The sequence below is a fragment of the Zeus faber genome, assembly GCF_960531495.2.
Source record: "Zeus faber genome assembly, chromosome: 3".
Lineage (NCBI taxonomy): Eukaryota > Metazoa > Chordata > Actinopteri > Zeiformes > Zeidae > Zeus > Zeus faber.
In genome coordinates this window covers 22,404,636-22,427,143 of record NC_137190.1, presented here as the reverse complement: position 1 = coordinate 22,427,143, position 22,508 = coordinate 22,404,636, and the positions used below count along the sequence as shown (strand labels likewise).

At 40.4% G+C, this 22,508-nt stretch overlaps 1 protein-coding gene across 4 annotated transcripts in view; it reads right to left on the bottom strand.

The window, feature by feature from the left end:
- eprs1 (glutamyl-prolyl-tRNA synthetase 1) overlaps positions 1-22,508 on the bottom strand; it is a 33,218-nt gene that overhangs the window by 8,545 nt on the left and 2,165 nt on the right. For 2 of the 4 annotated variants that reach the window (XM_079997662.1, XM_079997663.1), the window contains exons 3-22: positions 21,647-21,746; positions 21,180-21,336; positions 20,813-20,949; positions 20,334-20,434; positions 17,834-17,960; positions 17,276-17,468; positions 16,861-17,032; positions 16,339-16,572; positions 16,043-16,127; positions 14,348-14,407; positions 9,360-9,470; positions 8,967-9,103; positions 6,640-6,847; positions 6,380-6,492; positions 5,706-5,817; positions 5,043-5,228; positions 3,434-3,604; positions 2,854-3,105; positions 2,056-2,262; positions 1,631-1,855 (exon numbers count right to left, since the gene is read on the bottom strand). In XM_079997662.1, coding sequence (XP_079853788.1) covers positions 1,631-1,855; positions 2,056-2,262; positions 2,854-3,105; positions 3,434-3,604; positions 5,043-5,228; positions 5,706-5,817; positions 6,380-6,492; positions 6,640-6,847; positions 8,967-9,103; positions 9,360-9,470; positions 14,348-14,407; positions 16,043-16,127; positions 16,339-16,572; positions 16,861-17,032; positions 17,276-17,468; positions 17,834-17,960; positions 20,334-20,434; positions 20,813-20,949; positions 21,180-21,336; positions 21,647-21,746 — 3,088 coding nt within the window. The remainder of the gene's footprint in view (positions 1-1,630; positions 1,856-2,055; positions 2,263-2,853; positions 3,106-3,433; positions 3,605-5,042; positions 5,229-5,705; positions 5,818-6,379; positions 6,493-6,639; positions 6,848-8,966; positions 9,104-9,359; positions 9,471-14,347; positions 14,408-16,042; positions 16,128-16,338; positions 16,573-16,860; positions 17,033-17,275; positions 17,469-17,833; positions 17,961-20,333; positions 20,435-20,812; positions 20,950-21,179; positions 21,337-21,646; positions 21,747-22,508) is intronic. The other 2 variants (XM_079997664.1, XM_079997665.1) reach the window with 1 other exon arrangement.

The following is a 22,508-nucleotide window of genomic DNA, read 5'->3' as shown; positions in this document are numbered from 1 at the left end:
TATATACTGTGCTGTATTATCCCAAACACTACCTCACTCTATTCACATTCACATGCCACTTTAATTCACATGCCACTTTAATGCACATATCTGTATATACATAGGCATATTCCCTCTATCTATTCCATTTTATTTCATTTTTATTGTATTTTATTCTATATATTTTTATCTTATTCTATAAGTATTCAACTTACTGTATTACGTTTTAGGAGTCAGTCGGCCTATTAGAAAGGAATTTTTTACTTTTTTTTTTTTCCTAGGACATATTGTGTGCTATCACCGGGTGCGTTGCATTACATTTCACTGCATATATGTATGAAAGTATGTATATGTATCTGACAAATAAAAAAATCTTGAATCTTGAATCTCTTGAATCTTGAAGAATAGTGTTAAATAAATTTTCTTTTAAGTTCAGCAATTTTGTGTCTCATTTGTTATTATTATTATCATCAAATTGTTGTACTTTATCAGATGCAAATAAACCAAACAACATTATATCGGCATTATAAATTGGCCAACACTCTAAAAATATCGGCAAACCCATATCGCGACCTCTAACATTGACTATTAAATATCTTTCATGTTTATCCGATCATTTTGAACTTTATATCCGTGATCGGAGAAAACAAATTTGGCTTTACTTTTCATTTGGTCTCATTGGTTTTATCTGCTGTACATCAATGAAAAACATCAACTACGGAGCTACGTTACATTACGTTGGTATCAGGTATCGGTCGTGTTAATTTGTACAGCAACGAATTGGATATGTCTGACACTGATCAGTCACTGGTCTTGGCTGATCAAGCTGAAAACACGTTACCATTGTACATGTTACCATTACGATCATGTATTTGTGCGTGATTATTACTCCCTCACTTCCTATTTTACCTCATCAATGCAGCGTTACACCTCAGTGGATAATAAAGTAGCACTGCGCTGCGTATGGGTGGATGTTGAGTGAGAGGAGAGGGAGGGAGGGATTACAGAATTATAAGCACAAGGTCGTAGCATCTGGTCCAATCTGAGGGATATAGTGACTAATGCAGATGTAAATGCTGAATAAATGTACGGTTTTGTTTATATTGATTCCGTAATTAAATGACAATATATACAGTATACTTTTTTTTTTTGGCGTAGTTTCAGCTGGCATTTCGTACCTGTGTATTTTGAACAATAATTGCATGGTTGGTATACCAAATGTGTGCACGTTGGCAGGTCTGTAATGATCCTATATCTATAATTCACATTTAAAAAGTCTCACTTGTTCTTGTTCTGAGTACATCAATACGCCAGGAAAATGTCAAGGGTGACTAGGGGCAACCAAACCCAATGAGATGGTTGACAATGGCCCGAATCTAGTTACCTGGGGCAACTGTTATTGTTGGATCCTATTTGTAATAAAAAAAAAAAAAAGGTGATTAGCAATAGCTTCATGAAATCTAACAGATATTTTGGTATTATTTATTTTGCCAGAATGTAAACCTGTTGACCTTCATGAGCACATCTTTTCTGTCAATGAGTATAATTACGATCATTTAAACTTCCAAACATATCAAATAAAGCTGAACCCAGTTGCAGTGCCACCAAATATATATTAAAAAAATAATAAAAAATTGTAAATGCACATTACCTTGGGTGCCTTCTCAGATTTCAACTTCCTCACAAGGTCCCCCTGCTGGGTGACCTGAGAGAACAGCTCCGGGGCCTGGGGGGCTGGATTGGACTTGGGCTGGGCGGGGCACGCTTGGGCGGGGTTGGCTGGAGTCTGTTGTCCTGGTTTGTAGTCCTGTCCCGTCTGCTGCTTGTACTCTGCTTTCAGAGCCAGAAGCTGCTTCACTGCCACATCAACTTCGCCCTGAAAATAGGAAATTATTTTTTGTACATAAAATGTACTGTATTGTAATACAATACAGAATTACTAAAGATGTAGTTAATAGCATAGTTACAAAGTGTGATTGTTAAGTATTGTAGTATCTGTGATATCAGTCATGAAAGGTGTTAATATTAGTTAGCTAATATCAATATCAATAGCACAAGTACTAGTTGAAGTCTGACCTTGGAGGCTTTGTCAGCCTTCAGTTTCCTGACAACTTCACCCTGCTGAGAAACCTGCTCATACAAGCCAGCGGGAGCAGCAGCTGGAGCCTGAGGAGCTGGGGCCGGAGGAGCCGGGGCGGCTCCGGGTTTATATTCCTGGCCTGTTGCCTGCTTGTACTCGGCCTTTAGGGTGAGTAGCTGCTTAACCGCGGCGTCTACCTGGTCCTACAGATGCAGATGGACGGATAAAACATATGAAGTACAAAAAAACCATTGGTATTGCAATGGGAAAATGGCGTGCAATATAACAGATTTGAATCAAGTGAAGGATTAGAGTGTCATTAAGCCTCAAAACTACTAAAGTTGATCAACTTTCCAGACTGTAAAGAGAGTGAGCTGGCATCAGTATAACTGACCCGGCAAAAAAGCATGGTGCGCTAAAGGAAGCCAAAACCTAACTTAATTTTTCTGTTTGGTAGCCAAGCAATATTAGCTTAGTGGCTTCACCAGAGTAAATGCTTGGCAGTGAAAATGCAATTGGTGGCTAACCATTAAAATGAGCTCTGCATGAATTAGGCAAGGCATTCCTTTACGGCAGCAATTCAACTCTATTCTACAACACATTCCATTCTTGCACACACCTTTCTGTGGGTGGATACTGCACATTTTTGTATTGCAATGTCAATAATAAAATGATGTTTCGAAAACTATGATGATGGCAAAACCAAACGACACAACCAGGATTATTAAGGTTTTGCGCGGTGGCCGGTCATGCTAGCAGCTTGAGGCACCGCAATGAGTACTGCTTTGGAATACCTTGGGGGCTTTCTCAGACTTCAACTTCCTGACAAGCTCTCCCTGTTGAGCGACCCTCTCATACAGGCCAGAAGGAGGGCAGGAGGAGGAAGAGGAAGAAGAAGAAGAAGAAGAAGAAGAAGAGGAGGAGGGTTTGCCGCTGGCAGGAGTTTGGGCCAGCAGGGTCATTGCAGGTTTATAGTCCTGGCCGGTGATCTGTTTAAACTCTGCTTTGAGGGCGAGGAGTTGCTTTACTGCAGCGTCAATCTGGTCCTGGTATCACCAACAGTCAGAAACACACCTTGTACCATCACCGATTTTGAACTACAAATTAAACTGGATGGGGTGTACGACATGGGGAAGGGCAGCGATTGGACCAATGGAAATTAACACAAACACCGTATGGGATCAATCGCCATGGACACAACACTGACACTAACAAACAATGATGGAAACAAACAGACAAATGGGGGCAGATATGAGCACTGACTGTACAAATGTTGATGGACAGATGAAATGATTGGACACACATGTTGGACACAAGCGCTGTTCGGACATACGAGGGAGGAAGACGAGTTGTAACTGGCTCGCAGCTGTGTACCTTGGGTGCCTTCTCTGCTTTTAGTTTCCTGACAACCTCGCCCTGCTGGGTCACACGGGTGAAGGGACAGCAAGCGGCGTCAGCGGTTGAAGTGGGTGGAGGAGGTGCAGAGGTAGTTGGAGGAGTCATACCAGGCTTGTAGTCCATGCCAGTCTCCTGTTTGAACTGAGCCTGAAGAATAAAACACAAGACAAGCTTATTATCCAACGTAAACATAGACAGTAGCTAACACAAAGTTATTAAATCAGTGTGATCTTTTTCAACCTGTTCTACACTCTCTGCCTCTCCCTGTCTGCACCACACCCCTACTCTAAAAGACACAACTAGGGTGTGAGTGGAATTTTTAAGAAGAATTTAATTTAAGAATATAAAAACTTGTCTCCATACAAAATGAACATGTTTCAGTTTCTTGTCTTTGCAGCCGAGCGCCATGGTTCAGACTTGCCATTTTTCAGAATGTTTTTTTTCCTTTCTTCCCGAAAACAATTTTTTTAAAATATTTGTACGAAATAAGAATTCGTAAAAACCCACTATTTGTGCTTGATTTGGATTGGGCTCCACCTGTACTTTACAGCAATGTTACTGCCTCCATTCCCACATACTTCCAATCACAGCTGCACTGGCATCTTTCCGGAAATTATACTAGGTCTAGAGTGAGGAAACACGGGACATGGGATCCCTTTCCCACATGACGCCAATATGAAACATTGCCAGTAAATTTACGGCTTTAAGTGTAAGTGGGAAAGGGGCTGTAAGGGGAACATTTAGCTTATATCATTAGTCACAGTCCAAATATCCTCAATTACAACTAGGAATGGATACCAGGCTAAAATAGGGGGAAGGGACGACAGGGCAGGGCTCAGCTCATCCTATAGATAGGGAGGGCTGCCAAGGACACCATCCCGAGGGGGGTTGTGGAGAGGGAACGATCGGCATGCTCGCTAGCCATGCGCAAACTAAGCGTGTATGGAACGGAATGGAACAAAACTGTGCATAATGGAGACACTTTCTCCGTGACTCTCTCCCCGATCACCCAGAAAATACACAGATAATAATCGTAATGAGTCTACGACTCGTGCGCCGTTCCTCCGTGCCTTGTTTCCAACTGTTTTTAGTTTTTATTTGGAGGACTGGGGCACGGCTCTGCATGTTGCTCTCTGCGATCGGGGCACACGGAGAACCGTGTTCACGTCCATGTCTGATTCACATTTATTTATGATTCCCCATTGGAATGTTATCCCTGTGCATTTTGTAAGCTTCTATCTATTTTATCCTGTTATTTTAATGCACACTGACTGACTGACAAAAAACAAAACAAAAACAACAAAAAAAAACCCCCAACTGCTCGACTTGATAAACCTGATTCCAACAGCCAGGAGAAAGAAAGCATTGGAAGACAAGCATCTAGATTTTCGGTCTTTTTGGCCAAAATAGGCATGCATGTCTCAAATGAAAAGAAAATATAGCCCGAGTTACTTGACTGAGTCCAAGTACAGAAAATCCAAGTAACTGTATTAAGTTGAAGTTAGTGGCTTAAATTATTAAATTGAATTATTTAAAACTAAAACCAGTTAAGTCAAAAATAGACCTCAAATTGAAGGTGATGTACCTTTAGAGAAAGCAGCTGTTGGACGGCCTTGTCCACCTCTTCTTTGGGGGCCTTGGCAGTCTTTAGCTGGCGAACAGCCTCACCCTGAGCAACAATGCTGGAGAGCAGGGCACCAGATGACGCTGTGGCTGAGGCTGTGGCTGACACTGCGGCTGGAGCTGCCTTGGTCTTCGCAGGGCCAGCGGGCTTGATGGGAAGCGGAAGACGGGTTAGAAGTATGGATATACTGTATACTGCAATATGAACTGAGGCACTTCCAGGAGAACTTGCAATGATGACACCTGAATTTTTGATACACATGAAAATGCCTTCAGAGGAATCTTTCTTGAATGCAAACTAGGCACCAACATTGTGATTGACACGTAAACTCTAACTACACAAATTAGAAACACTCCAATGTAATGTCGTTCAGTACAACACCACATTTAACTATGGCCTTAGGCAAACATATAATTGAATTTATACATTTCCAACTCTGTCAACAAAAACTGAACATTATAAACTTCATAAAAGTAGTATTCATGGCGGAGCAGGTGTATTGGATTGAATTGGATTGTCCAGGTGTACCTAATAAAGTGCACACTGAGTATAAAATATAAGAAGTATAAAAGTGCAAAAGCGTCTGCTAAATGACATAATGTAATGATGGAGAAAAACACTCACTGTGTCGCTGGCAGCTTGGGGCTTGTTCTTGGAGCCAGAGGTAGGCATCTCCTTGGTATGGCCGTCAGGGATGTAGAGCAGCACGCAGGGACTCTCCTTACAGCTGTTAGGACTACACCCCAAAACACATACAGGCCATTACATAGTGACAATACTGAAATAACCATATTTATAAATCAAAGTAGCGACATTGAACACAACAAGATTGATATAAGTTTACAAGTTTAAATCCTGAATTGGTATTACATATCTGACTGAGGGAAGAGGAACCCTGCTCCTCAACTCTAACAAAGCACTCTTGAGCAAGGCAACTATTATCAGCTGCTGGTTAGAGGCGAATAATAGAAGATTATGGTTGTATTTTTCAGGTCCAGACCAATGGTTGTAGAAGCAGCACTGAAACGTTTTTATTGTAACTAAACAGAAAAACTGAGCATACAGCCTCTGTCAAGCTCCAGTATGTGGACCAGGGGTGTCCAACTCATTTTAGGCAATCAATCAACTGATCAACACGATCCTTACATGTACAGTACACTATGCAGCACATAATATAGTATGTGTTTATGCTTATAGTGAAGGGAAATGAAAGAGAAAGTGATGTTTCAAAGTCGAATTCCCATTCTGGAAGCACGGTGAGCCAAATGCCAAAGGCCATCCTTCCACCATGGCCTCACCTGATTGGCTCGTAGGGCTGGTCGCAGATGTAGAAGCCTCGTCTCTGGAGCTGAATGATGTCACCCTTCTTCACAGTCTTCAGACAGGCGTCTCCCAGCATCTTCTCCTCCACCTGGGAGAGACACACAAAATGCATCAATTGAACAGTTTTGGAAGGCAATAAAAAGAGGGTATCAGAGGTTACCAAAGTATCATCGGAAATACACAACACACACGGATCACCCCAAACACACCGGCAAAGAAAGACACAGGCACAAACCTTGCTCTCTCTGTTGATGTAGTCCTTAAAGTCGTCCTCCTTTCCCAGGACTGGTTTGGTGATGAGATGCTGGTAGTTGATGCAGATGGTGGGTAGCAAAGGGGCGCGCTGGGTGTCGGCCAGCCAGGTGATCTTGGTGGTCTTCTTGTAGTCTCTGTTCTCCAAATCCAGACGAGCCTCCATGGATGTGACCTTACCGCTGGCATCCCTGAGTAGTATTTATAACTACATTGTAACATGTAGCTAAACTTCAAGTCGATGATTGTCATCTTTTATAATAATATGTTTTTAATATCATAATTTTATCTTATCAAAATCTAACCACATCTTTAGCAACTTGATCCTTTTACATGGACTAAGTTTAGCAACAAAATGATTGTACATTCAACTCTCAACTGTTTTCTTTTTTTTTTTTTTTTAAGCTTACAATTTAAAAAAAATATATATATATATATATTTTTTTTTACCCTCGTCAGTTTGCATACTACAATTCTCCATGACAATAATAATTTATAGACCTTCCAACCATGGTAAAATAGTGTACCAGAACAATTATACCAGTTGTACCAGACTGGCATCAAATCTGAAAATATATCTGACACTGATCAGCCGGTGAAAACCGACCAATTCCGGTCACCGGCCTATCGATCGGTGCAACTCACGTTTCATATGTTAACATTACGGTCACATTTTTTATGCTTTATCATAACTCCCCCATTTCCCATTTTACCTCACAATGCGGCGTTACACCTCAGTGGATAATAAAGTACTGCTCAGTGTGCTGCGTATCAGAGGATGTTGAGTGAGAGGAGGGAGGGCTTACAGAACCACAGGTCGTAGCATGTGGTCCAATCCGAGGGATGTCATTTAAATACCCAATAAATGTACGGTATTGTTTTGTATTGATTCATTTCCTTCATTAAATTACAATAATATATGTAAAACATTTTTTTTTTTGCATAGCTCTCTCTCAAACATTATTATTCAAACTTATGAAAGTGACCTCTCTACAACCCCAGATAGAGGTGTTCTGAGGATTTGTGTTTAAATGTATTTTTGTCATGGACCTTTACTGCCATCAAGTGGCCAAAGACAATAAGCTCCCTACACCTAAAAGGGCAAGACTACATGACATGTGTTTGGCAATTTTACTCAAATTAAGTGTTGTGTTTTAATATATATTTTTGTCATCATTAATGTAAAAACATGAATTTGTTACATGAAGTAGCTAATACCACGTAAATGATCAAATTAGATAGTTAGTAGTATAAAGGTAAGAATAAACCCGATTGTAAGGCAGACTAGAGGACACAACATCACAGGGCTGGCTCTTATCGACATGCCCTTCTTCCCACCGAAAATAAGAAGTATTCTCTTAGAACACCCCCTAGAAGACGGCTTGCTCACCCTGTATCAAATTCCAAAAAGTTGGTGTTTTTCTTAGTTTATTCATCGTTTTATTTTCTTTCTTTTTATCTTTTCTGGTTTAATTAAAACCACTGGGAGCTGCAAACGCACCATGCAGGTTTCCTTTGTCTTTTTTATTTTAATAGTCACCAAAGTTTTGATAAATTTAGTAACAACGCAACCCTATTTCTCGAGTTAATAATAATGTACTTATCGTCGAAAGGCCAACGACGCTATATGCAAGTTCTTTTTAAGCGAGTTATTTATAAAAGTAAAGGACCTGTTCCCCGCTCACCAACCAAGCCTTGAGACTGACTAAGATGTGTCATCACCCAACGCTGCTGTAATGACGCCTCTGAGCGCCGCGTCAAACGGGACGTGGTGAGACCCCCCAAGCCTGCGACTTCCCAGACCTCCGACCCTGTGCTGTGGCGGATCTTCCCACTGAAGTGCTTAATTTCTTAAGGACATTGTTTTGTGATATTTAGCTTCAGGTAATTATTACCAGACCCTGAGAGAGACTGACAAAACACTTTAGTTACAAGATTGATTAATTATACTTAAATATTGATTCACTTAAAATAAACCCATTAGTTTCTCTCAACTAAATAACATGAGTGGTGCCCTCGATGAGACAATTATAAATTATTAAACTAGCATTATTAACGCTACAGTACCTTAATCTTAAGCTGCTCACATGCACTCCGGACAATTTACAGAACACCCAAGATTGTGGACGAGGCTACAGACTTATCAATGGTTGTGTTTTTTTTGCGTTGATCACAACTTCACAATTACAGCTCCTCCGGCTAATGTCCGGATAACTTCAGGGTTGCAGTGCATGTGTGAAAGCAGCTTCTTGGTGGTCATAGCAGACAATGTTATTTTGCTTTGACAAACGCACACCAGTCTATTCTTACTTGTTGATCTTGGTGATGATGATGTTCCCCCAGTTAATGAAGGTGACAACCTCTCCTTCAGAGAAGGTTTCCGCATCAGCACCCTCCACCAAAACTCTTGGGCCAAACCACACCTGCTTCATCCCCACCTCCGTGTTCTACACCCGAGGAGAAAGAATGAACGATTTAAAAAAAGAAGGAGAGAGACATGATCAACACCTCTTCTCTTGAACATTTCTCTTACAGGGTTCTATACAGAGCACCCATTTACAGTGTTGCCATCAAATGACTTTATCCCAACTTAACTCATGGAGAATCATGCAGATGAACTGTAATTTGTTGAAAAACAGAAAGTGGAACTCTTTTGGCCCTGCTTGGCTCATGAATAGGAAGATTTTTGTCTAGTCTGGTCACCTTGGGATGCTTAGCTGTCTCCTTCATCTCTTCTGCCGCCTCTGGAACAGACACTGGAACCACATAGGAGCTGGACAGGGCTGTGTACCGCGGAGCGACGGGGTCAATAACCTAACACACACACACAAAAAAAAAAAAAAAAAAAAAGAGATAAAATGTATTGTAATTAGTGCAAAGAGGCAGTGAAAAGAGTTTTGTGCGGTAACCATGACAACATGCTACTCCCTCACTCAAAGGATACTGGGTCATGACAAGACGATGGGTGACCATGAAATAATGCAGGCAGCCGTTCTGTTTAAAAAAAGAATTAAAAGGAAATAAAATAAAAAGACACTTGCGCCAGACAGTTGACTGAAAGCCGTTCCCAATGAAGATTAGACAATTGAGAAAACAAAACAAAAAAAAAAAACAAAAAAAAAACAAACAAAAAAAAAAAAAGACTGATGACACTTGGGCAGGTTCCACAAGAAAAGCATGTAAAGCAGTGCAGGATTTGCTGCTGTGTTTAGTCCGCTGGCTACAATGGTGATAACTTAAGTCACAATATTTATTGCAAGCCACATCTTTTACCTTACCAGCCAAATAGATGTTCAGATATAAGACCATAGAAATCTCCAAGTGATGACTGGTCACCTTTCAAAAGTAACTTAACCATGAATTGGTATATCTGTGGCATTTCATAAGTCACAGTTAATGGATCTGGTTTCATCACTAGTGATCACTAACACCATAACTTGAACTGGAGACTGAATGTATATTTTTTGTCCACTATGATGGGAACGCAGTTATCCTGTTTGTTATAAACAATATTAAAGTGTCGAGCTTCTAAATAACATAACTACCTACCTCTGTGGTATCATTATGGCACGCTAGTAAATCTGTATAAATGAGAATTTATAAGTGTGGACCACCTTCAGAAAGGTTCCTATCAGCAAGTATTTCTGTAATCACAAGAATTTGAGAAACAAAAGAATATTTAATTCATTTATTAAGACTGTAGCAAGGACAGAAAAAAGAACATCATACATTGATGATTTAACACACTTAATGTATGTGTGATGGGTCCTTGACCATTATTCAGTAACCTTACTAATAGCTAGAGCACTGTTCGGCGCCTGCCTAACTTCAACCTGTTTGCGGAAGAGTGGACAATGCAAAACAAACAAGATCATCATTTTGGTGCTGACCGTTTAACTGTTAATGTTGGCTGCTGGCCTGTAAGACAATGAAGCGACTAAAGCTGGTTGTACAGGTACTCCTCACTTAACGACAAGTTCCGTTCCTGCAACCAGGTCGTTTAGCGAATTGGTCAATAAGCGATGACCTGTGTTATTTCAGGGTAAGGGGGTGTGGCGATTTGCCAACGCTAGTGAAGTGAATACTGACGGACTGCGGGAACGAGACTGAGAACGGTGATGAGATGACATGTATACAGTGTATATAGTATATATAGTGTATATAGTGTATATAGTATAAATAGTGTATATAAGTGTATATAGTATATAAAGGGCGATTCACAAAGAGATGCTTGATGCTGAGGTATTGTACACAGCGCACAATAGAGACTGGTCAAAGAGCTCAGCGGTCGTTAAACAGGTAGGTCGTTAAGTGAGGAGTATATGTATATATTTTGTCTAAATCTGCCCTTGTTGGATTAACAGGGACAACTCATCATAAGGAACACAGAGCATTGGGGGAGGAACTATAAATAGAAGCCATTTACTGATAAATCGTAACTTTTCTTAACGCAAATTTTGTTATAAATAATCGCATAAAAACCGTGATCAAAGGCTATTAATCGTTTTGCTTTTCAAGAGTGCGAGGGTGGCTACAGACCTGAGTGTATTGAGGACCTTAAGGTTGGGCAGATGCTTCACAACTTCCTGGAATTCAGTTTAAAGCAACACCATGTTTCTTTTTTTTTTTACTTCAAATAACAGCTTCAAAATAATTTTGATGGTACACTGACTCGAAATATGGAAAATGGCAACTCTTTTTATTTCAACGTGACTGATAAGGTTCAAATTTGTCCGGTAAAATAAATAATAATTTCAGACACGAGACCGAACTGTAGGGCCACCAAATCTCAAACACCAAAAGCTACATAGCGCAGCTTGAAACCCTGGTCTGCTGCTCGCGTGAAATTGTGCCAAATTACACCGCCAGACTCGCATTTGAAAACCACTTAAAAGTGAAACAGAATAACTCCATTTGGCTGGTAGAATAGTGGAAGTGGGGGGAGGATGTTGTAACGTGTCTGCTTCTGGATTGTTGGAAAACAGTTCATTATTGTTTATGAAGGATGAGCAAACGGAGAGGCGGAAGGAGGGGAGGTTCGTGAGAGAGAAAAGTGTGCAGATGACGAGGAGGAGGAGGAGGAGTACCTTCAGACAGCTAACTGGCAGCTTGGAAACACAAGAGTGATATGCAATTTAATGTCAGACAGGAGGCGGGGAGAGGAGGGAAAGAGGCTACAATAGTTAGGAGCGAGAGAGAGAAAGAAACAAAAGCCAAAGACAGGGAGAGAGTGAACGGCCAAAAGTAAATGTGACAGAGAGGACAGGGAGAGAAATACAGAGAAACCTGCGTAGAGTGAATACAACGGTGGAAAGGAGACATCATACAGTACACGGAATGGACGGCCAGGTCAACACCTATGAAACCCACTGCCTGCCACCAGCAGAGTTTATTCTTCCATGCTAATTCAACAACCGTAGTCCTTGAACAATGTTTGTTTCCACAAGTCTGACATGATTACCAAAGCAACACCATGCCTGTCAATAGGTGTACAAAGCATAATTTTAAAGACCTTGCATTTCTTTGTTAACTTTTATTATAAAAAGGTACAAAAAGCTGCTATGACAATGCACATGAACTTAAATAATGTTTGCACAGTCTAGAGCTGGCAGTGCAAGATGAAACGTTCTATAATTGTCCATGTGAAACGTATCACAGTTATTACTTATGCACTTGGTTGTATTTATTCACAAATTATTTACCTTACTCAGATTTGTAGGTGAAAAAACTGTTTTCCTACTACAACTTGACTCTAAATGCCTCCTGGGTTAACACTCATTTACAAGTCTGCACTTTTATTGCCTCATTTTCAGGGGTTATATTGAAGGATGAATGGCCAATTGGGCTTATTTAGTACTAGGACTGCCCTCGCCATGCCTGTGGTTCACATGAAAATCATGCATTAGTGGGTAGGGAGAGCTTTGACGGGGCAGTTTGGAAAGTAGGGAAAAACATGTAGCCTTCGTTCTAATACAAATCATTACTTTTCTGTTTGATTATTCTTGTAAGATCAATTTCATTCTAGCTATAGTCCCACTAGCCTGTAGTGGGCTCCGCTAATCACAAATCACATTAAACCAGACTGTGCACTTAATACAACATCTGCATTCTTCCGTATTTATTTAATCTCATCTGTACAGCAACCATATCTCTTCTAGTTAATCGTTTTAATTGACATGTGTAGCTTCATAGACACACCCTCTTGAAACATACCCCCTGGTATGAAACACATGATCACCAGCCAGGAAAAGCAGGAAAAGGAAGCAATGATGATGCTCAGAGAGATAAAGATGACATCAGAGGAGAATTTGTTTTGGTTTATTGGACTGTTAATGTACAGTGGTGGTGGTGGTGGTGATGGGGTATGAGGAGTAAGATGTGAGCGAAAGATAAAAAGCAAATCATAGCACAAAAGCCATGCTAGCTTTGCAGTTAGGGCAATATGAAATTGATTCTGTTGAACATCTGACGGGACTTTTTCCCCCTTACGCTGATATAAGCACATGGACTGCCCATCTTAACAGGAGCTTCTGCAGTCAACGCTGTGAGTAGCACAATTCTATGGGATTTGCAAACAAGGAATCAAAAACATACTTCTGACTAAACAATGTCTTGTGCAAAATGACTGTAATTCAATGAAGGATATAAATTGTTGGAAACAGAACAGGACTGTTTTCCCACTTACTTCACCAATGAGGTAGTCATGTAGTCAGAAATCTCAGCAACTCACATTGATTTGGACCAATAAAACAGTTACCAAATTTCTAATACAATCTTTTAGACAAATGTCTTACTGCCAGTGTGCTGCAGGAATACACAGCAAGGCAGGAACCTCAGTTAAAAATGTTCAGATGTTGAAGAGCTCCTGTACCATAGAATCCTTTGATCAATTCGCAAGGGGTGTTTGGACCTGCGTTGAACTCTACTCAGATGTTAAGTAATCAAGACTTGCTTTGATAAAACAACAGAAGTCAACTGATAGAGAGCGCTAAAATAAAGAAAATCTGAGTTCATAATACAGCGATCACAGAAGCTACAGGTGGAACTACACAGACTTAAAGGACTTTGAGCTAAGGAACATAAATCGTCAAATGTTCTACAAAACGTACACATCGCTTAATGTCCAGGTGCCAGCAGAACAAGCTATGAAAGGAAGTAACAACTCATTGTTGCACAGAGGACTCATTCTGAAGGACAAACACCTTCATGCACTTACCCTCAGGGCCGCTAATCTTCAATGGCCCCCAACTAATCAGTTCCCTTAAAACCTTACTGATTGTTTTAAGACTGACCATATTCCTAATAAAATATTTAAACATAATTATTATAGATAAATATCACATTATATGACACAAGGTTTCCACTTGATTGCAGTGATACACACCCCCACAACTGGGCATAAGTAGTTATGTGGGGATTATGGAAGCAGAGACTGTGAGAAGGAAGCAAAATACATGATGTTTCTCGCATTTCTACGACCCACACTGAACTACATTTTCAGTTGCAGTTTGTATTGACTACCAAGTCCCTATCTTTTGAGTTTCAGTTATCGTCTGTGTGTAAACCAAGTGAATGAGTAAGTGTCGACGGACTACTCATGTTAGTCGATGTCCAAAAGCAGAGGAAAGTGGCCAGTGTGGTGCGAGCTGCAAGCAGATGAGGTGAAAACACCAGTAGCAAAACAAACAAACCTTTTTATTGAAGGCCCAGATCTTGTCCCACTCCATGTTCACCACGGATCTGGATCCACCCTGGAAATTAACATCAGAAAAACCCAAAGGTTTATAACACCACAATGAGGATTCCAGAGACTTTCTGATAAAAATGAACTGCTAATCTAATTTTAGGAGAATGGTTGAAACACATAAAAACAACAATTAGGCTGGAGAGAGAAAAGGTCTGCAAAACCATTCATTTTTAATCCATTATATATTTTAAAATCTGTCTCATGTCAGAAAGTAAGCAGGTGTCTATAGAAGAGAAATGTACTGGCCAAACCAAAAGATAACCATTCTGTGATGTGAGTGCCCACATCAGGGCTCCAGACTAACTTTTTCCACTAAAAGCACTGGTGTGCCGTTCTGAAAATTTTAGGAGCACCAGCACAAAATAGAGGAGCACCCCGGAAATTGACATGCAACGCAAGACATTCATATTTTTTCCATGTTAATTGTATTACTGATAAATGCTTTGGTAATGTTTTATTTGAAAGGAAGACACAAAAGGAAGAAGTGCTTCAACAGGAAACAAAATCACTGAGTAATAAAAAATATATTTGTTAGATCGGTGATATTTTAGAGATTTTTTGTGAACTAAACCCATTTGTCATTAGTTACTTTTCATATATTTTTCACATGTTAACAATTAATTGACAGTTTGTATGAACCGGACGTTATCGGTAGTGAAAACATTTATTACCAGCCTCTTATCTGATTGGCTCAGCGACCATAATGTGACAATGAAGGAATAATAATTTAGTTCAACATATTTTATTTCAGATACATCAGTGCATCCGGTGTGGCTCACCTCAATAATCATGTGGCTCACTACCAATGTGGTTTTACGGTGCTGGTTTCTGTTAATGTGGTTGTGTTTTTCGTAATTTGCTTGTGTTTTGTCTCTTTGCATGTGTTTTCTTAAGTTGCAGTGCATTGAGCTCTTAGGGCCACCGTACTGTTCAAATTAAAAATGACGTGCAAATGTGAAAATTAACAATAAAAAAATAAATAAGAAATACGCAGTGTTTCAGTAGAAATTTCTTATTTTTTATAAAAATGTTGCATACATACTCTTTGACATGAGCTTTGATCATGCGTCACGTGCGCTCTATTTTTAAATATATATTTTTTAATCTGCCAGTTCAGAAGGTGCAGGGACAGCTTTATGCTCATTAAATAAAAAAATGGTTAAAAAACAAACAGACGCAGTGTTCTGGAAGAGGATCCGTCCGGACTCTACAGGTGTTCCAGGCTCTGCCAGCGGCACACACCGTGCACAGCGTACATTAAAAAAAAATTGTAATAGATATTCTAAATTGATATAGATATTCAAATTCATGTGATTTTTGGTCAGTGTTGACAGCCCTAAAACACACACGCAAGCACACACGCACGCACGCACGCAGCTCCCTACTGTTTCACATGATAAAGGAAGATAAAAAAAAAACAGTTGGGATATTTGTAAGTCATGCTGGTGCTCCTAGAAATGGTCGCTGTTTCAAGCTCTGCACATATGTAGCCATTCCAGAATAATTGTAACTTAAACATGTGAGAAACTTGATGAACTTGAGATTGTCAGGCCTTTGACTTCAAACACACATCTACCCCTTGTATGCAGCACTCCACTATGATGCAAAAATGATGTCCATAACAGTGTGACAGACCGACCTGCGCTGCGATGAACTGTTTGAGACCCTCCACAGTCATGCCTCTGCGGAGGACTCCTCTCACAGTGGGGAAGCGGGGGTCATCCCTGAAGAACATGGAAGGGAGGAAAAATCAGCGGAAAACAGCGGTGGATAGAATAGAAACAATGGAATTGCACATGTTATTGTTTTTATTTATTCATTGAGTCTGTTTTCGATATACACTCATTTAATTTGTGGTTTTGAAATCCATTCCATTTAGTACTGCTCTTCTTGTTCAAGCAATGCTTGGATCTCGGTGGAGACAGATGAACTCACCATCCGTCCACGAATCCCTGGTCCACAAACCAGGTGAGCTTCCTCTTGGACAGGACGGTGTTGTTCAGGTTGAGCCGGGCGTACTCCCAGATGTAGGGCTTTCTGAGGCGCAGCGCTTCGATCACCCAGTAGAACTGGTCATCGCGGTCGTGGTACTCGGTCGTCCTGAGGGCGTGGGTCACGCCCTCCATGCTGTCTACGATGGGGCAGGCAAAGTCGTAGGTCGGGTAGACTCTGAATGGAGTGGGAGGAGGTTGACTTCTGATGCCAGGGTGTTGTCATACACTGTTCAGAACATACTGTAGGAATTCCCAAACTGTTGTTCATGGCGAGGCCCCAGACTAAGCTAAGGACTCTGGCTGAATTGATCTGCCTTTAATACACTATCACGTGGTTTGATATTCAACTTATATGTAATCTACTGAGAGATAGGGCACTCCATTTTTTGTTCTTCATCTGGACACCTCAGCCTGCCCCTTTGCACCCCAAGAGAACAGAAAATCCCACTAAAGGTAATGATACCTGTAGGTGCTGCCAGTGCGAGGGTGGGGCGTGTTCTTGCAGCGGAATAGGGTGGGGTCTCTCAAGCAGCCGTTGTTTGAGCTCATGTCAATCTTGGCTCTCATGCAGCAGGTCTGACCGAACTCTGAGCCCGCCTTCATCTCCGCCCACATCTTCATGTTCTGCTCCACCGCTGGGGGGAGGCAGAGAGGGGGAAAAAAATAAATAAATAAAATAATAAAATTAAGAAAAACTTTATTGGATAGAACAAAAAACTATTTGACAACTTGAGTCCTTTGACTGCCATTTTACATTACAAATTCTCAAGAATTGAAGAAATTTCAACCTGTTTTGGCTTCCACACAGAAACACTAACACAAAAACCCAGCAAAGCCTGGCTGCTGATCTAGACACTAGCGTTCCCATCAGCCCTCACAGTTGCTGCGGCACTTGGACTCAAAGCGCTGCTCCCTCTCCTGCTTCATCTGCTCTGGGGGCGTATTGTCGATGTAGGCCTTTCCCTCGGCCAGCAGCTGCTCTCCCATCTTGAGGATGGTAGGGAAGTGGTCACTGGTGTAGGTGAACTGGTCCGGAGTGATCTGCAGCATGGCCACGTCTTCCAAAATCACCTAGGGGAACGCGCGCGCGCGCGCACACACACACACACACACACACACACACACACACACACACACACACACACACACACACACACACACACACACACACACACACACACACACACACACACACACACACACACACACACACACACACGAGTTGGACAGATAAGACGGAGAGGAATAAACAAATGGGCCTACAATATTGATAGTTAAACACTATGTGAGGACAGCAGATTGCAAAATCACTTTCCCAGTGGAATACATTGACATTGAGTAGTTTTGATGTATTATTATGTATTTATTTGTACTTATTTGATATTTGTGTGAGGGAGGAAATTGTTCATAAAAACCTTTTGATATTGATAACCTACCTTCTCAAAGTCCTCCTTCTCCTTCTCAGGGTTGGTGTCATCAAAGCGCATGATGAGTTTGCCTTTGAATGTCAGCTGGTAGTGCTGGTTGAGCAGGGCGGCCTTGGCATGACCAATGTGCAGGTACCTGGTGTGTGTGTGTTGAAGTGAGTGAGTGAGTGAGGGAGTGAGAGAGAGAGAGAGAGAGAGAGAGAGAGAGAGAGAGAGAGAGAGAGAGAGAGAGAGAGAGAGAGAGAGAATTATGAACTTGAGGAGAAAGACAATACACAGGAGATGAAAGCGAAAAGACAAAACAAACTGGTGTCTGGTTCTGAAATGCTGCTTTGCGATGTAACAAGCACCTAATCCTGTTCAGTGTAACTACATGACTACTGCAGTTTGACTGAAATTAGGAGGATTATTATGCGTACCATTTGCATTGTAAACATTCATTTGTCTTTTTTTATTTTTAAGAATGTAATTATAATCCAATGCTCCTGTCATTATAAACCAATATTTGAAAACCAGAGTTGTATTTCAAATGTCTGTACAATAACATCAGAACTGTGGGACTGGCAATAATTTGATATATTGGGAATTGTCTTTAAGTGGTGTGAGACGTTAAGTGAGGTGTCAGAAGTATTTATTGGAAGTTTGTTTATTAAAACAAGAGTGTTTGTCTGATATATTTTAAATTAACATGTAATGATTGTGTAATATGGGATTTATGGCACATAGTGGCATATTTACAATGTAAGATCTCCAATGATTATCCAGTGTTTCCCATGACCACAGGTCTGAAATATGTGACCCAACACATCCTAACCTAGTGCAGTGAAGAACATCGGAAAATCCTTTCTCGGTCAAAAATTTGATTATAGCAGATTTATGTTCCTCAAGTTGTTTTCTATTTCTAAACTTGTTTTCAAATTTAAGTTAGATTTCTAAAAAGTAGATAAATATTTAAAGGTTGAGGAGTGGTCCATCAGCATTAGTGGAGTTACTCACCACTTTTGTTGAACTGAAATTGTTGAACAAATGGCGATCTTATGGTTCCCTTCGATGCAAACATGCAGATCAAGATCATCATCCAATATTCCGTGTGATGTCAAGTCAGAATGTGAAACCGTTTTGATAAAATAAGATTATAAATTAACCCAGACTACATCAGGTCTTCTTCGTGTGGTAAGAGAAATGTTGAGCTGCAACATCTCAGAGGACACTAAGAAGAAGATCCGACGTCACTTACATAAACAATGTTTAAAGGAGACCTATCATGCTCTTTTTAACGAATTAATATACGTCTCAGAGGTTGACAAAACATGTTTTTGAATTTTTTTCTTCTGAAAAACCCACTCAAGATTATGCATTCTAGCCATTCAGCTTTACGGGTTCTGATTGTTCTTAATCTAAATGAAAATTTTTAAATATCTTGTTTATGATTTAAATGATTTCACCTTATCAGTCCACTCAATCCCGTTCCTGGACAAATTAGAGGCAAGAATTAAGCAATCTAGTTGCTGCATCTTCACTCATATTAGATCTACAAGACCTCTATAAGGACGCCGGTGTCTGGAGTAGCGTGGAGCACCGCGGTTGTTGTAAACGTCTCTCTCTCTGTTTCTCTGCAGGCCATGTGTGATTGTCAATAAACCCTTCTAGTGATAGCAGAACGAACAGGTACGGGAGGGCTTAGAGCGAGGGGAGATTGTCCACAGGTTAATCGATTGTGGATGGCACCGTTTTTCTTGGAAGTACAAAAAAAAACAACCCAAAAAACGCTAAATTGGGTCACCAAATATACTTTGGCGTATGGATGTAACGGTAAGGTATACCGCAGTATCAAGCAACCACGGTTCTGAACCATGAGCCTTTCCCTGTAATACCGTGCCCATGGCATAGATTTATGTTGCAAAATTGAAGATGTAATTTTTAATTCGCCCTCTCCTCAGCAGACGTGTTTCGCCAATATTTTACAACAGTGAGTGTAAACAAAAATGGCGGAAAGGGGCTTCGGGAAATTACTCATTGGATTGATTATTGCAACATTTGGCCGTCTGCAGCAGCAACATAAGGTGAGGTGAATTTACAGGTAAAGTTTACATCCTTAATTTTGCAAATAAGTTGGGTTTCGATTTATGTGGCTTATTTTACCTTCCCTGTGAATTTCAGCGCTCAGAGGATTGTCTTTCTCTGCTGCGCAGTGTCAGAGGCTTTACCATGGGCTTTTTCTTTTTTTTAATATAAACTATTTATTATATTTACTATACATTTTCTTGAATACACAGAAAACAAAGGGGGGGAAATGAATACCATGAATTACCGTAGAATGCGGTATTTTGCTAGATACTGTACTAATAAAAAATCTTGAATCTTGTGAAATTTCATACCGTTACATTGACACTTTGGTGGCCGTTAATGAAAGTCCATGTGTGGTAAACACTGTTATCGTGAAAATATTTTCACAGGGCCCAGCCTTGAGCTACCGTATTGCTCAATGTATGGAAAGGTATGATCTTACCCGCTGGCCTCGGGGGGGAACCGGACCACCACCTTGCCCATTTCTGCACCCGGCAAGTCCACAAACTTCCCAAGATCTTGTTTCTTCTCTTTTTCGACCGACTGACAACAGACAACCCATCACAGTATAGTTAAGGACGTAATCTCACTGACAGGACACCAGATTCTGGGCACAACTTGTCAAAACAGCTGCACAGAAACATTTAAGAAGACCCCTCACAATAAGGGGATCTCAACAAAGTGCTCATATAATAATAATAATAATAATAATAATAATAATAATAATAATAATAATAATAATAATAATAACAAAATTGTATTCTGTGTACTTGAATGTGGACATTTTTTGTCAAGATATAGAACCAAAAATAATTCAAGTATTTGCTATTATAGTATTTACAGTTTCCTGTTTAACTAATTAAAACTAGTGTTCTTTTGGGGAGTACTCAGGGATACTTGATGTGACTGAAATAAGCTTACATTAGACTTGCTTGGAGTAGCTTTGCTATTGGCCCATTTCTTGCCCACATCGACAAATGGAACCTGGGAGCCAAGGAAGGAGAACCAGCGATTGACATGGGAGAAGGAACCTCCCTGGCTTGGCCATTCTGCATGACCTGCAAAACGAAATGCACAAAAGAATAAAAAAAAAATAGATAAAAGTAAGAAGAGCTTTGGAGAAATGGCTAGGGAATAAATAATCTCTTGAAACTATCGGATTTATTTTTGGATTTATCTCCCATACAAAAGAAAAAAAAAAACGTATACACTGGCCTTCACTATAAGCTTGTCCTGTGAATTTCACGATTTGTGAGCAACATCCCAATTTGTACAGCGTGCGACTGACCTTTGAGTGCTGCCCAGATGCAGAGGTCAGCCAGGGTCACAGCGTGACCCACCAGGAAGGTTCTGAGTGACAGAGCCTTGTCCAGATCGGCTAAAGCAGAGGCCAGACCCGTCTGACCACACAACCGCCGAGCGCTGAACTCCAGCCAGTGGTCCACCTAGAGAGATGAGAAACAGAGGCTGTGAGGTGAGGAGGGTAAAATGCACACAACAATGTATTGTGCATAGATGCATAATAAATTGAACTAAATGTTCACTTAAAGCATGAAATCAGACCACACTACTTTATATTCATTTCCAGACATTTTAGATAATACCTTGTCATCAGCAATAACTTAAGATTACCAAGGTGCGGATGCCAACATAATTTCTTCACAATATAATAATTCTGAAAGACAATTAGAGGCAATATGGCTGTGTCACTTAGTCTGTAACTCACACACAGTCATCCGTGCTTCTGCATCTCACCTCAGTCTGCTCCATCATGCTGTCTCCATAGAGGCCAAGAGCCGGAGCCACTCGGGCAAGATAACGGGCGATGGAATTCACATCGTTGAACTGGATTGCACTGAGGAGCAGATCATGTAAAAGTAGATGCATTTTTCTACTAAAAGAGTATTAGATGGTAATTACATGGAATTGACATAATAGGGCATGATGGACTAAATTATTATTTTTTATTAATATCAAATATTTCGGAGCTGATATTGTAAGAAATGTAAGGTTATATCTTCTTTGCTAAATTGACATTGGCCATTAAACCATCTGTTTTGCAAAATTGTGCAACTTGCTTTAACCACTGTGTTGCATTAAGTCTACTTTATAATCAACCGATATGAAGGGTCCACTCTAGGGCTGAACGATGAATTGAATTTAAAACAGCATCGAAATTGAGCCGAACGCAATTTTCAAATCCCAAAGCCTGCAATTAAAAAAAAGTTTTGTTTTTTTTCATGTTACACAACCTAACCAATAGGGCTGTCCAGGGCTGGCTCTTCTTATAGGCGAGATAGACAGCGGCCTATTGGCCATTGTGGGGGGTGCAGAGAGGGAACGATTGGGACAGATTTTGCACACCTGTCTCCCTCTCTAAGAGTACCCACGATGCATGCGCCATATTTTTTATTTTTTTTTTTAATGAGCATATGGTTGTCCCTGGGCTGCGCTCCATGTATGTGGACTTATGCACGCAACATTTTTATTAAAAAGTAATAAAAATCTGGTTGAAACACTGCACATTGTTTAAATGTTCATTTTCAGATACGAACAATTACAATTACAATACAATTCAATAGTTGAATAAAGATATGTTATTCATATCAATTCATGC